Source organism: Pygocentrus nattereri, chromosome 16, assembly GCF_015220715.1.
Source record: "Pygocentrus nattereri isolate fPygNat1 chromosome 16, fPygNat1.pri, whole genome shotgun sequence".
Lineage (NCBI taxonomy): Eukaryota > Metazoa > Chordata > Actinopteri > Characiformes > Serrasalmidae > Pygocentrus > Pygocentrus nattereri.
This window is the reverse complement of record NC_051226.1, coordinates 4,206,153-4,221,681: the sequence shown is the minus strand read 5'-3', so window position 1 is coordinate 4,221,681 and position 15,529 is coordinate 4,206,153. Positions and strand designations below refer to the sequence as shown.

At 43.9% G+C, this 15,529-nt stretch overlaps 1 protein-coding gene across 1 annotated transcript in view; it reads right to left on the bottom strand.

Moving 5' to 3' along the window:
• Positions 1–15,529, bottom strand: part of stk10 (serine/threonine kinase 10) — a 108,831-nt gene that overhangs the window by 38,899 nt on the left and 54,403 nt on the right. The window contains exons 6-7 of the mRNA XM_037546126.1: positions 12,745–12,939; positions 11,225–11,306 (exon numbers count right to left, since the gene is read on the bottom strand). Of these exons, the coding sequence (XP_037402023.1) occupies positions 11,225–11,306; positions 12,745–12,939 (277 nt within the window). The remainder of the gene's footprint in view (positions 1–11,224; positions 11,307–12,744; positions 12,940–15,529) is intronic.

The following is a 15,529-nucleotide window of genomic DNA, read 5'->3' as shown; positions in this document are numbered from 1 at the left end:
CGGAAGCAGTCCACATCCGCTCCACCTCCTCCCTGTATGCTGACTCCTCACTGCTGCTGATAAGACCCACCACTGCAGTAAACATGAGGATGATCTGAGTTATGCTTTGCAGCACTGTCATGACTCAGCAGCGTGAATAGCAGGGGACTGAGCACACAGCCACGGGAAGCACCGGTGTTCAGTGTGGTTGTGCTGGAGGTGGTCCTGGCAATTCCGACAGACTGAGGCCATCCAGGCAGGAGGTCCAGGAGATTCGGGCCCAACCAGTTCAGCTTTCCAGCAAGTTGCTGTGGTATGATTGTGTTGAATACTGAATTAAAGTCTATGAACAACATTCTTACATAACTGCCTTTTCTGTCCAGACGGGTCAGCGAGAGCTGAACGGCAGAGGATACGGCGTCCTCTGTAGACCAGTGTGGGTAATACGCCAACTGAAAGAGATCTAGCATGGAAGGAAGACTGCATCTTCATCCACTACGGTCATCACATCATCAGCATACTGTTGATTTTGTGTCCGAGGCCTAAATAAGGAGCCAGACCTTCGTAAAGACATACGACGTGGTCCGAAAAGATGGGATTTCGCCAGAGTTTATGCCTTTGACTTTTAATTTAAATTCTAATTTCGGGCTTTTAGCGTGAGTCACAGCAGTGCACCCTATTAGTGTGTGATGGCAGTGGCTACTTCTTTCAATTCTAACCAAAAGAAGTGTCAGAATTAGCCCATGGTGTGGTGGGTGGGGCAAAAAAGCAAAAACAAGTATTGGTGGGTACACAGGTAGTGTCAGTGCCCTAACACAAACATGGAGAAAGCAGAAGTGTGATGGAGAGTGAAAAACCCTGCAGGTTCATCCATTATTCAGCCTCTTTGCACCCCGGCTAATTGAATTGTCCCAGCTGGTGAAGGTAAGGCTGTGAGAGTGACTGGAACATAATGGGACCCAGCGGAGTTCCAGGCGAGCGGACAGTGCCAGCAATATCAATTAACTTCTCCAGTGACTCCAGTTAGGCTGATGGAGCCTCTGAAGCGTGCAAGAATGAATGGAGAAAGAGAAAAGAAGCAGACGGCACGCAGCCACAGGTCAGAGCAAGCACATTAAACAGTGCTGACCTACGAGCTGAATTAGCTCGGGAACACACAAGAAGAGCCCGACAAGTCTCATCATTTCATTTATTTGTTTGTTTTTGTTACTGTTTGCTGTAATAGCTCCCTACTGTTGTGGCCTTGATCTGAGCAATGCTGAAAATAGATTTCATCCTTGCTAAGCCCTTGTGTGGCGCTGATGTTGCCTGGTCGACCCACCGCATTCTTGCTCTTTAAAATCAATAAAGCCATAACAGTTAACGTAAAAACACCAGATGTTTAAAGTATCACAAGTGTCCAGCGTACTGTCCAGTGATGGTGGTTGGGATAGTGTAGTGGATAACACCTCCGCCTTCTACGCTGTAGACTGGGGTTCAATCCCCCACCAGGGCAAGCTCCCTACACTATACCAATAAGAGTCCTTGGGCAAGACTCCTAACACCACCTTGGCCTACCTGTGTAAAATGATCAAGTTGTAAGTCGCTCTGGATAAGAGCGTCAGCCAAATGCCGTGAATGTAAATGTACAGTTCTCCATTAGCAGCTGTAGCCAGTCAGCAGCCTGTCCATGTCCACATGCACACATGTACAAATATACCGGTGTGTGTTAAATCACCACTGTATGATCCACTCATATCAGCACCACACACTACCATGTCAGTTCCACCGCCGTGCTGAGAACATACCACCGACTATGCGCGAGACATACTGGCATGGAAGTGAATACCAGTATGACGTTTTTTTATGATATGAATTTTGCCAGTGTGGATCCTGAGATAAGCCCAAAAAATAATTAACCACAGTGCTGACAGATAAACAAATGTTATAAACAGCTTAAGTAACGCTTATAAACTTAGCAAAAGGGTGCTTTAGACAAAACTGCCCTGCTAAGTGCCGCCTGTAGTCACTCCAATGCAGTGTTTATAAAAGTAGAGATAGCTGAATACTAAATAAACGGTCCTAAACGTGTTCAGTAACAGTCCATTACAGTACATAAATATACTGTATTGACAAAAGTATTGGGACACCTACTCAATACACCCACAGCAGCTTTCCCATCCCATTCTAAATCCACAGACATTAAGATGGAGTTGGTCCCCCCTTGTAGCTACAACAGCTTCCACTCTACAGGGAAACTTTCTACAAGATTTTGGAGAGTGTGGGATTTTTTTTGTGAGGTCATACACTGATATATTAGTGGGGCTGGCTCACCATCTCCGTCCTAGTTCATCCCAAAGGTGTTTGATGGGATTGAGGTCTGGGCTCTGTGAGGGTCGGTGAAGTTCTTCCACACCAAACTCACCCAGCCAGGCCTTTATGGACCTTGCTTTGTGCACTGGGGCTCAGTCATGCTGGAACAGAAAAGGTTCTTCCCCAAACTGTTTCCACAAAACTAGAAGCACAGAATGGTCCAGAATGTCTTGGTCTGCTGAAGCATCAAGATTTCCTTTCACTGGAACTAAGGGTTCTAGGCCAATCCCTGAAAAGCAACCCCATAGCATCATCCCTCCTCCACCAAACTTTACCTGCCTGACTGTGTTAAAGGTAAAGTTCTCTTTGAATTCACCAAATTTAGACAATCCAGACAAACTATTTTCTAAGGGGGCTTATCAAAATTGCTGCTGCTGTTGCTGCTGCTGCAGCAGCGACGACGACAACAGCAACTGCAACTGCAGTAGCAAAAATAATAGTACCAGCAACACCATTAATAATTATTATTGCGGAGCTGTTTTATCGTTCAAACAGTCAAAAATATGTGATAAACATGCGTGTTCATAACGCCCACCCCGACCACCAACCAAACAATATCGGTCACCTGTGGCTCTATGGTGGTTCTTGGCCACTGATGCATGGGGAAGAGGAAACTGATAACCTGTGCATCAGCAGATGGGCTGCAGCCTGTAATTGTAAACCGACAAACTGGACCTATAAGGTATGTGTTTCTGATAAAATGGCCAATGAGTGCAGATAAGGCTTAATTTGTAAACGATAAGGTCTCAGAACACCTAGCAGTGAGGAGGGAGGGGGAAAGAGCTAAATCAGACACACAGCTCAACATGAGCTTCACCCATAACAACAGCTCTTACAACCACTGAGCGTTAACGAGGGTCTTCAGTAACGAACGCTCTTGAGGGTTTCCCCAAAGTGAAACCCTTCTGCTCCACAAGCAGCTAATAAAGAGCACAAGCAAGTAAACATCACCTCTAGAGATAAATATATTTAACATGTGGACGAGGTGCGGGATCCGATCTGGGAGTTATCGGATTCAGACCAGGTTTGTTTCGGGAACAACAGAATCGAGGAACAAGGTGTTGATCAATGTAAACGAACAAGTTAAACCTTAATTGCGGCCTTGAAAGAAAACTAAAACTATGACCTGATTACCGTTTCTCACACTTCGGGGCAATAAATAGTCTGAAGAGTGCGTGTTGTGGGCAGCCGCACTGATGCATCCTGCGCACCCTTCCACAGCTTAACTGCAGATTTAGATGAAAGCCTCAAGCCTCAGAGTCTGCACTACAAACCCGGTTTCTCACGAAAACATCCTGTCGCCTACAGCGCACTTTTAGCTGACTGTGTGAGGTGAAGTGCTTCTGCTCCACAACTCCGGAGCACAAAGCCACACCACACCACCAGCGTACACACTCCTTTTCACTGTCGCTGTCCTCAAAATCTTCCTCTCGGCATTGCATGTAACCTAATGGAACTAACCGGGGAGGAGTCACAGGCTCATAAGGCCCACGTGTCTTCGCAGGCCCCTGCTTCTGTTTCCTTTTCTTTCTTCGGTTTTCGCTTAGAAGTGAGCAGAGATGAATCAGAATATCTGAACGTTCAAAACAGTCGCAAAAATATTAGAAAATCAATAAATTGGGATTTCTGATATGCAAATTAGCTCGTCTCCAACGTTACACATTCTCATAAGATCAACGATGCGTCTGAACTCTATTCTCGCGTTTCGCATGACGTCACAGTGTATAGTCTCCGCTGTTTTGAGGAAGGAATCTGTATGATGCCTTCGATTTGTTGTGCTGCTGGCTGTAATGACCATAAAAGAAAACTGTAAAAATGCAAAAAAGCCAAAAATGAGAGACACACAGACTCAGTGTTTCAGACTCCAGGCTTGGAGCCGCTGCACTGTGTAGTTTAGTGTCTCTCTCTGCAGTTCACACCTCGTTCAGCTCACGATGGGATTAATCAGCTTATAATATCAGGTATTTTAACCAGGAGACCACAGTTATGCAGTGCAGGGGTCCCAGGACAGGAGATGAACTCTAAACTAACGGCACTAAACTTACAGAACCACGTCTGTCGAGACACGACGTAAGTTTCCGAGCCACGACATTCAGTCCGATATTTAACGCTTATATTTCTCCATTAAAACCTCATTTAAATCTCCAGAAACAGAGGGTAAAGTTATCCCGGCGGTCTGCAGCTCCGTTAGGGGGGCGAATGTTCATCTCTCGGCTGGTAACATTAGCTAAAGTTCTGTAAAGGCCGGCATTGTTCATTTTCATTTATATTCACAGCATTTAGCAGACGCTCTTATCCAGAGCGACTTACAAGAAGAGCTTCATCTGTCTAGAGAAAGTATCTTAGCTAGTTACCAGTAGGTTGGAGAGAAAGACGGTCCTGAGCTCAGATACTGCTAGAAACAAAGTCTCTGTAGATGCAGAGAGAGAAAGGAGCAGCACTGAACACAGAGCAGTGCAATACAACACACTACAATACACTACACTACACTACACTGCACTACAATACACTACACTACACTACAATACAATACACTACAATACAATACACTACAATACAATACACTACACTACAATACACTACACTACAATACAACACACTACAATACACTACACTACAATACACTACACTACAATACAACACACTACAACACACTACAATACACTACAGCACAATACACTACAACACACTACACTACACAACACAATACACTACACTACAACACACTATAATACACTACAACACAATACAAAACACAGTGCAATACAATAAAATAAAATATATAAGTGCAGCACAATGTCCACTCACTGGCCACTTTATTAGGTAATTGTTCAGTTGCTTGTTAACACAAATAGCTAACCAGCCAATCACATTGCACAATCACAACTCAGTGCATTTAGGCATGTAGAGGTGGTCAAGACGACTTGCTGAAGTGCAGACCGAGCATCAGAACGGGGAAGAAAGGGGATTTAAGGGTCTTTGAACGTGGCGTGGTTGTTGGTGCCAGACGGGCTGGTCTGAGTATTTCAGAAACTGCTGATCTACTGGGATTTTCACACACAACCATCTCTAGGGCTTACAGAGAACGGTCCGAAAAAGAGGAAATATCCAGTGAGTGGTCAGTTGTGTGGATGAAAATGCCTTGTTGATGTGAGAGGTCAGAGGAGAATGGGCAGACTGGTTCCAGATGATAGAAAGACAACAGGAACTCAAATAACCAACCAGAATCTCTGAGGAACGTTTCCAACACCTTGTTGAAAGTGTGCCATGAAGAATTAAAGCAGTTCTGAAGGCAAAAGCAGGTCCAACCTTTTATCAGTAAGGTTGGTGAGTGTATTGCAATCAACACTTAACTCAGTGCTAACTTAAGTGCTGTGTAAAGAGACGGTCTTCAGTCTGCATTTGAAGGCTGCGAGAGACTCTGCTTTACAGGCAGCCAGTGGGAGTTCTTTCCACCACCTGGGTGCCAGTAGAGAGAACAGTCTCGATGCTCGTCTTCCACGTGCCTTGAAGGATGGCGGGTCAAGCCGAACTGTACTCGAAGCTCGAAGGGCTCGTGGTCCAGTCGAGATTTCACCAACGGCTGAGAGTTTTTCTCCTCTTTATGCAACAACATGGGATCCTTTACCACCGTGACATGAAGAGCTCGTGGGCTTCTGTGCTTTTAAGTGTTTTAAGAGACTCCAGAATAGGGAGAGGGGCTGAGTATGAGATTAATATGTCAGGAAAACACAGCTTTTGGTAGCTTTCAGTCAGTTTAAGTGGGACCAGAAGTTCAGGGGGAAACTATATGAGGATTGCAGCCTATTTTATGGACTTTGTCGAGACAATGTTTTTCTCTTCCAGAGTAAGGAGAGTAATTTTAGCCATCTTTCATCTCTAGTTACTATGTACAGAGCAGCGCAGCCAGAAATCTGGTGGCCACAACAGAAAAATCATGTGGCTGAAACCCTGGGACACGTCTCCAGAGGGAATTCTGCTACACACCGGAGGAGAGGCCCTGCACCGTCAGAGGGTCTCTGCTGCAGGGAAGCAGACACTACAAAGAGCAGCAATAGCACATAAGAAGTAGCACAAGAAACATTCTACTTGTGTAGATTTAACAAAATAAAACGTTCAGCATGGTTTGGTGAACTTATCCGGTCACATGTGAGCTTGCTTACTTTTCACCAACCAAATTGCTTTTCAGCAAAAATGTTTGAGGTGAAATCTGACGCTCTCAGGCGAGTGGTGTTAACTGAGGTGAACAGAGACAATTAGCATTACCCCCACCGGGAGGCGTCCAGGGCCATCCTGATTAGATGCCCGAACCACCTCAGCTGGCTCCTCTCAGTGTGGAGGAGTAGTGGCTCTACTCCAAGCTCCTCCCGGATGACTGAGCTCCTCACCCTGTCAAACAGAGTGCAGCCAGCCACCCTGCGAAGAGGCTCATGACCACACAGAGAGCTTCGCCTTATGTCTCAACTCCCTCTTCACCGCTACAGTGACCGTATTACTGCTGCTGCCTGTCCCAGCCTGCGGCCGATCTCAGCATCCCTGTTCCCATAACTGGTGAAGACCATGAGATAATGCCTTACAAACTCGAACCTCAAATTTACTTGAAATGGCCATCCCTCGTTTCCAACACTTATGGTCCATCATCAGTCCTGTTCTACGTGCTAAAAGGAGATCATCAACTCTGTTACACTCGACACACAGAACCTCTGACTGCAAGCCAAACACCATTTTTGGTTTCAGTCAAACGTTGATTTCGTTTACTACAAGTTGACCTATTTTCTCGCACATTTGCATTTTTGCACCTTTTTGGGGCAGTCGTGGGCTGGAGGTTAGGGATCTGGCCTTGTGACCAGAAGGTTGCCGGTTCGATCCCCAGTGCCGACAGCACATGCCCGAGGTGTCCTTGAGCAAGACACCTAACCCCCAACTGCTCCCCGGGCGCCGTGCATGGGGCTGCCCACCGCTCCGGGCAAGTGTGCTCACTGCCCCCTAGTGGGCGTTTCACTGCACGGATGGGTTAAATGCAGAGGTGGAATTTCCCCGTTTGTGGGATTAAAAAAGTATCAACTTTGTGGCACTTGGGACTTAATTACCGCCAAGTTATTTGCTATGGGGCTAAAAATGCTGTTTATTGTGTATTTGCAAAGGCGCTTCCTGGACCTGATGGACTGGCCCAGAGTTCAGTGGGCAGCGCATGGGCTGAGGTTTCTGATACAAATCTATTTATGAAGTCATTCAAGAGTTACTCAGTCACCTAATTTGCACAGCTGCAGTGGAGTCTATCAGCAGATGTGGATTGAAACGTCCACCTGTCTGAGGCTCAGGTAGTGATTATTTAGTACTGGTCTAGTCAGTAATCCATCCCTGCAGCTAATAAGCAATATAGGTTGTATGATATTGATAAAAATGGACAGAAATGCATTTAATATTCTGACAGAAGGCGGCTGCTGCTACCGTTTTTAGCCATGTGATGTACTTATGTCAGTTTTTATAGACAATTAATAGACTTGCTTATATGGTCTTTTGAGATACTGAACAACTCAACACAGCTGTTGATTAAATCATGCAGTTTAGGCGAAGCTCACGGGCGTAGATCAGCTTTAATCACTTGTTAGCAGGAACAGCAAAACGTAGAGGCAAACATCTCGCTTGACTGAATATTTCTATGGTAGTGTTTCATTTTTGGTCAAACTACGACTTTAAGGCTGCACCACCCTGAGGACGGCGTGCCGATCAGGATGAACTGCGTGTACTGAGCCATGAAAGAACTTCTAGAGCAGGTGTTCTGCGTGTGCCGCTGTAAAGGTGGAGGTTTTGATAGACAGACTGGGGCCTAACAACTCAGAGGCAGGTTAACAGACGGCAGGCGTCGACTTTCAACAAGTGTCAGATATTCTTTTGTGAATTATTCCTGAATTATTCCTCACTTTTGGCATCGGCAGACATTTATTTTTTGTAACATACAAAACCACTGAACGCACATTTAATGACACACGAGCACATCCAGCTCCAAATCACATTAATACACTGTCCCCTTGGAATTATTAGGTTCCCACCTGACATTTTTGCCAAAATTAACTTTTTCACATTATTCTTGTTGTGTGACTTCTTAACATGGTGTGAGGTGTTTCTTTGTAGTTGGATTTATATCCAGAAAACAAAAAATCTCCAAAGTCAGACCCTAAATTAAACCCGTGTGGTTGGATAGTGTAGTGGGTAACACCTCTGCCGTCTATGCTGTAGACTGGGGTTCAATCCCCCACCTGGGTAAGCTCCCTACACTAAACCAATAAGAGTCCTTGGGCAAGACACCCAACACCGCCTTCGCCTCCCTGTGTAAAATGATCAAACTAAGTCGCTCTGGATAAGAGCGTCAGCCAAATGCCATGAATGTAAATTAGGGTAACACTTTATTTGGATAGTCCACTTTAGATGCTTTGTACATACTAAACTTACTTTTAAGTTACACTCAACTGAAGATCTACTCAATTGACTATATTTTTCTTTAAACCTGCTCTAACTCCAGCCCAAACCTTCACCTCAACCCAAAACCTAAACCCAGCCCTCACCCTGGTCCTGGTCCTGGTCCTAACCCTGGTCCAGGTCCTAACCCTAACCCCACCACTGCTTAGAATCAACTGAGTGTCGACAGATAGTTTAACAATTTGAACATCTGTAGAGAATCTATAGGTGAGCATAGCGGACTATCCAAATAAAGTGAGACCTAAATTAGTTCTATGAGGTTCTATCTGAGAGCCAATCAGCACGTCAAACGCACACAAGAGGACCAATCAGGTTCTGCTTTGTCGTCATGTTGCTGCACTGCTCGGTGACCGCAGGAAAAGTTTATAAAACTTTATAAATGAATATCAACGAAAACATGTTGCTCAAACTCTCACTGTCTTAAACGTAATTAAACAGTAAAAATGTGAATCGATGTGGTCTTAATTACAACATTCATTTCATTCATTCATTCATTCATCCTTTGTGTCCATCTCCCAAAATATAACACAGTCACATTGACATAAAACAAAACCTCACACTGACCTGCCACACGTACTTGCTGGGACAGGTCATTACAGTTGGTACAGCTGGTTGCAGTCTAACCTAAAGGAAACTTAAACTAACGGCTCCTTCCATAAAACTGACCTCTGCACTGGACAAAACATTAAGCACTGACCTTCATACTGAATCTGATATACTTTTTTGAACCGGAAAAGTTGATTTATCCTAAAATGAGAAATAAAAATGTTATAAAAGTAAATGATTAATAAAAAAAAAAACATTTCAGAGTCTAATATCCGACTTTTTCCTCCTACATTTTGAGAAATCTGTCGTTCCTTTTGGTTTCTGTGTGTATAAAAACGTAACATGTCAAAACGAAAGAAGCGCAAAGCCAGAGCACCAATCAGGGCCCAGCGGTCACTTTGTTTAGAGCTGGTTTTGACCTGTCGGTCATACCGACCCAGTGCAGCACGCGGTTCAACGTCAGCGCAGCAGCATAAAACTTTGGGAGAGTCTGTTCAACATAAATGATGAACTAACCTAACTTTGTGTAAATAGAGCTCAATATAGAAATATGTCCACATATGCAGTCGAGACTGACGCGGCTTTTTTCTGAATTTCTACAAACACCATTTCATTTTATAGTAAATGAGTTTGGGCTGGTTTATGTTTATGAACAGACGCCTACAGATCAACATAGTAAAGGAGCTCATCTGTGATCCTGAGTTTAAAGCCAGTTTTTATTCAACTTAAACTTGGAACTAAGTTGTAAATAAATCTGAAACTGAAACTTTGCTTGTGTGTAAAAAGTGATTTCAGAGCCACTCGGTTCTCCCTGATGGAAACTGTTTACCTTCAGTGTTTTGTGCTTCTGATCATTTTAATAGACGTCAGCGTCACTAATTAATGACGTTCTATTAAAAGACTGGTTTACCAAGAGAGACGCTGGAGGACTTTCACCTGAAATGAGTTCATGAAGCCAGTCTGGTTATAAAAATGATAACAGGACATCAGAGCCAGAATTACTCTTTTAGTACTTTTACTTTATACTTAAGTACATTTGAAGGTAAATACTTTAGTACTTTTACTCAAGTGGAGGTCTAAAGGGAGGAACTTCTACTTTTACTGGAGTGATATTTTACCTTGGGGGTCTCGACTTTAACTCAGTTACATGATTTGTGTACTTTGTCCACCTCTGGACAGAATGGCGAAATTTTAAATGTGGAAATAACTGCAAGCAAACTGAACTGAACTCATCCTCATCCATGATGACAAAGGGTTATATGCCCTAAACTTCCCTAAATTAATCCACTTATTTGTCTCTGGCCAAGTCTCGTGTTCCTATGGCAGCCCAGTATCATGACACTAGGAGGACAACAGTCAATTCAAGCCTCCAACACATCTTCACATTTCAGCCACACTCGGACGTGGAAGCTCTTCACCAACCAACCACAGAGGCACATGATCGGCTGGTTAATCGAGCATATTCTGAGAAAAATGTTGTCCAAATGAATTTTTCGTCTGAATATCACTTTAACGTTCAGGTCCAAGCAATACAGCCCTGCATGTAAAGGTCACTGGGTCCATTAGTCTCGGTCCATGTATGAATCTCCACATGAAGCGCAGCTCGAGGTCCAGAGGCGGAGTCGGTAAAGATCCCCAAAGGAAGAAAGAATGCAAATTACCATCATTCCTTCCGTCGTCCAACCCAAACAGGAAGCAGCGACTGCCCGTCTGAAGCAGACTCCTGTTTATTCACATTTCTGCTACTTGCTTTATCAGCTAGTTTGAGTTGGAATGTGGAAGTGACTGACCGATAAATTCAAACACTTTAATGGATTAAAGCTGTATTAAAGGCTGAAAGGCGTCATATATAAACCCTCTCGCTCACCTCCAGAAGCTGCGTGGCCGTCGGACGTGCCTCAGGATTCTTATCCAAACATTTTCTCAGGAAATCCTTAAAGTCCAAAGACCTTAAAAACACAGAGTGCGGGCACATTAGCCAATAAGAGCAGGTAAAGCCACCCGAGTTCTTATGAAAAATAAAAACACTTGGGATTAAAAGCAGACACAAATATTCAGGAGAGTGTTTTGCCAGCACTGAAAGCTCTTACGCAAGCAAAGGTTTCACTTCCATTGCTTATTACATTCAAACTGAAGTTTTCAATACTTAACAGCAACACTAGAAACAGAAGAGTTGGGTTTTAACACCGATCAAGAGCTGCTTAAACCTCTACTGCACAATGTTGCCTCAGGTTAACAAAGTCATCGTCTTCACTTCACCATGACATGATTTGGAGCTTGAATACAGTAAAAATGTGTATACTTTGCCACACCATCTTGCTTTTTCAAAGCTTTTTTGATTTTTAATTTGTCTGAAATATGTTTGTTGCCTAGAAGCAACAAGGATGGAACAACAACAACAACAACAACAACAACAACAACAACAACTGTATAATTCTATATAGGGAAAGGTTTTATTCTATTGGCAGATTGTTTTACTTAATTTAAGAAATAATGCTTGAAACAAGCAAATATACACTGACCAGGCCTACACGATGACCACCTTGTTTCTACACTCACTGTCCATTTTATCAGCTCCACTTACTGTATAGCTGGTCTCTGTAGTTCTACAGTTACAGACTGTAGTCCATCTGTTTCTCTGATACTCTGTTCTTCAGTGGCCAGGACCCCCATGGACCCTCACAGAGCAGGTACTATTTGGGTGGTGGGTCATTCTCAGCACTGACGTGGTGGTGGTGTGTTAGTGTGTGTTGTGCTGGTATGAGTGGATCAGACACAGCAGTGCTGCTGGAGTTTTTAAACACTGTGTCCACTCACTGTCCACTCTATTAGACACTCCTACCTTGTCGGTCCACCTTCTAGATGTAAAGTCAGAGACGACAGCTCATCTGCTGCTGCACAGTTTGTGTCGGTCATCCTCTAGTCCTTCATCAGTGGTCACAGGACGCTGCCCACAGGACGCTGTTGGCTGGATATGTTTGGTTGGTGGACTGAGGTGTTTAAACACTCTGATCCTCGCAGACCAGCGCAACATACACTAACACACCACCACCACCACATCAGTGTTACTGCAGTGCTGAGAATGATCCACTGCCCAAATAGTACCTGCTCTGTGAGGGTCCATGGGGGTCCTGACCACTGAAGAACAGGACAATGAGTGTAGAAACAAGAAGGTGGTGGTAATGTTATGCCTGGCGTATCTGCCAAGTGACACTACTTTCTCCAGATAAAATGCCTTAAAAATACTACTTTAATTAGTTAAAATCACAATGGAGAGAAGAGACCCTTCTAAAAATAGACTCCTTGGTTGGATGTACAGTTGTAGAGAAACATCTGGTATAGACTTTTTAAAATGGGGGGTTGAGACCTGGAAGTTACATGGCTTACCACTTAGAAGGCTGTTCCAGCATGGGTGGGTCAGACTTGGCAATTTTCAGCAGGACCCTCATTGGGTTGAGCTCGTGGTGGGGGGGCTCCATCTGAGCCAGCTCAATCAGTGTGATCCCCAGTGACCAGATATCCGCTTTATAGTCATACGGAGCATCTTTTATGGTCTCGCACATGACGACTTCCGGGGCCATCCTGCGGAGACAGGCACAAAAACACTTCTGTCCAGTTTTACAGATAACAGTGGTCAGAATTCAGGGTCAGAAACCACATGGCTAAGTCTATTAGAGGTTACAACCAGTCTGCATGATGCTAATTGGTGGGGTATCATTACTTGTGCCCCCATCACTTGTTAGCTACATCAGCCTCGTAGCTGCAGATCAAAACAAAGAAAGAAACTTCAGACACTAAATGTGTTTGAAAAGGTGCCAAATAAAACCTTCTAAAAGGTCCAGAACCCCAGCTATACGGCTGGTTACCAGTGATTACGATAAATCACTGAAAGACCATCTTTAAGGTGTGCTGTGAAAAAGTATCTGCCCCTCCTGATTTCTTCTGTTTTTGCATGTCACACTTCATTGTTTCAGATCTTCAAACTGAATTTGGACCTGAGTGAGCACAAAACAGTTTTTAAATGACCATTTTTATTCTTTAAACAAGTTTAAACAACATCTGGAGGCAGATGATCCGCTGTGGCGACCCCTAAATGGAGGCAGATGATCCGCTGTGGCGACCCCTAAAGGGAGCAGCCGAAAAAAGAAGAAAGATTCCTTACAGATCAAGACTGTGGCGTTTATCTGCTCACTCTATTGGACAATCTGATGGAAGATAATCGCTTCCATGCTCACTGCAACTAATCCGATCCAAAATGATGCGCATGCGTGGAGAAGTGTTTAGTGTAGATGTTACTGAGACAGCGAGCATCGTGTGAGTCCAGTCAGAGTGAGATGAGCAGCAGTGAGCAGTGATTGTGTTTTTAACTGCTTTAAAATGACGTCAGACTCAGGAAAACGTCCTTCACACGTCCTTATTAAAGAAGGCCGAGAGGAAGACGTCGTGCTCTGAGACGCATAAGCTGGACGTCCGTCCCGCCGCCGTCTTTTAAAGATCAGAGCATGAACTTCGTCTCCTCTGCAGACCAGTTTCTGCTCCGCCGTGTTGAACGGTATGAACTCTCACTGTGACCCGACGCTCATGCAGAACGGACAAACTTTCCGATAGGGAATGTAATCGGATACAGGCGTTTACACGGATATTACTCTTATATTTACTGAACTATTTACAGGATTACCCACCTCGATCAATTAGATAGAAACTGGATTCTGAACGGATTCAGTTGGACAAGACTATTCCGAGGCGTATACATGGATGTATTCTATTCCGACTGAACTATTTGGATTAGACTTGGATTATTAACGGATTGTTAGGCTGCATGTAAACGTGGCTAGTGACTGCATTTACATTCACTTAATAATCTGATCATAACTGGATTTCTCTAGTTATCTGACTATTGAAACGGCCGTGTAAACAGCACACTGATTTCTTAGATCAGAGGAAGATCCAGAAATCTGAAAGAGGCTGGATTTGAGCTCAGTAGTCAGATTTCTCAGTGCATGTGAACTCTTACTCCTCACGTGTGCAAAAACAGACTGCAGTACCATAAATAAGCAGCGTTGCTGCGAGACACAGCAAAAAACCTTTGGAGAGACGTTGAAACCAAAACTCTGCTCGACAAAATATAAGATTTAAATATTCTTCATCTTCTAATGAAGATGAAGGTGGTTGGTTAGTGTAGTGGGTAACACCTCTGCCTTCTACGCTGTAGACTGGGGTTCAATCCCCACCTAGGCAAACACCCTACACTATACCAATAAGAGTCCTTGGGCAAGACTCCTAACACCACCTTGGCCTCCCTGTGTAAAATGATCAAATTGTAAGTCGCTCTGGATAAGAGCGTCAGCCAAATGCCGTAAATGTAAATTTAATGATGTACGTTCATATTTTTAGTTTATTTTTTGAGTTTTATGTTACATTTACTTCTTCTGCGAGTTTATTGGCTGGTAGCAAAGCAGAAATCTGATTACTGTCTCACTCATGAAGACCCAGAGTTCTCCTTATCTGATCACTCAAGAGCATGTGAACGTGTTGATTGGATTACTGACCAAATCTGATTTTTTGCAGTTATCTATTAAGTGCATGTGAACACACTCAGTGTGAAGTAGGCTGAAAGGTCTGGTAACTGGGTTAGGCAGCAAGATAATCCTAAGCATGAGCAATTCCACCTCCGAATCACTGAAAAGAAGACCAAAAAAAAAAAGTCACTGGGATGCTCTGGCAGGACGGCAAACGGGCTCAAACTCTCCAATGTGGCAGAATTAAAGCAATTCTGCAAAGAAATTCGGGCCAAAATTCCTCCACCGTGAAAGAGTGATCTCCAGTTATAGGGGGCGATTACTTTCCCACACGGGCGATATAGGGGTCACACAACTTTTTATCCTTGAATTAATGAAACGATCATTTAAAAACTGCAAATATTTTTTATGTTGATTACAAGTTTTAAGCGCTTTAAGCAGAATGTTTCAGTCACCGTTTTATCCTCCATACAAGCTGTGCTGCTTTCGATCCGATCCACTATTCACTGGTCCAAAGGTAGGAAAGCTCTTTGGACCAGCTGAGGAATTCCAGATAGGATTATGCAAGAACCACTGGTCAATGATTACACTGAAATATTCAGAAGCACGGGAAGATTCAGGGACACGTGGACACATTCTCCACTCAGATATGG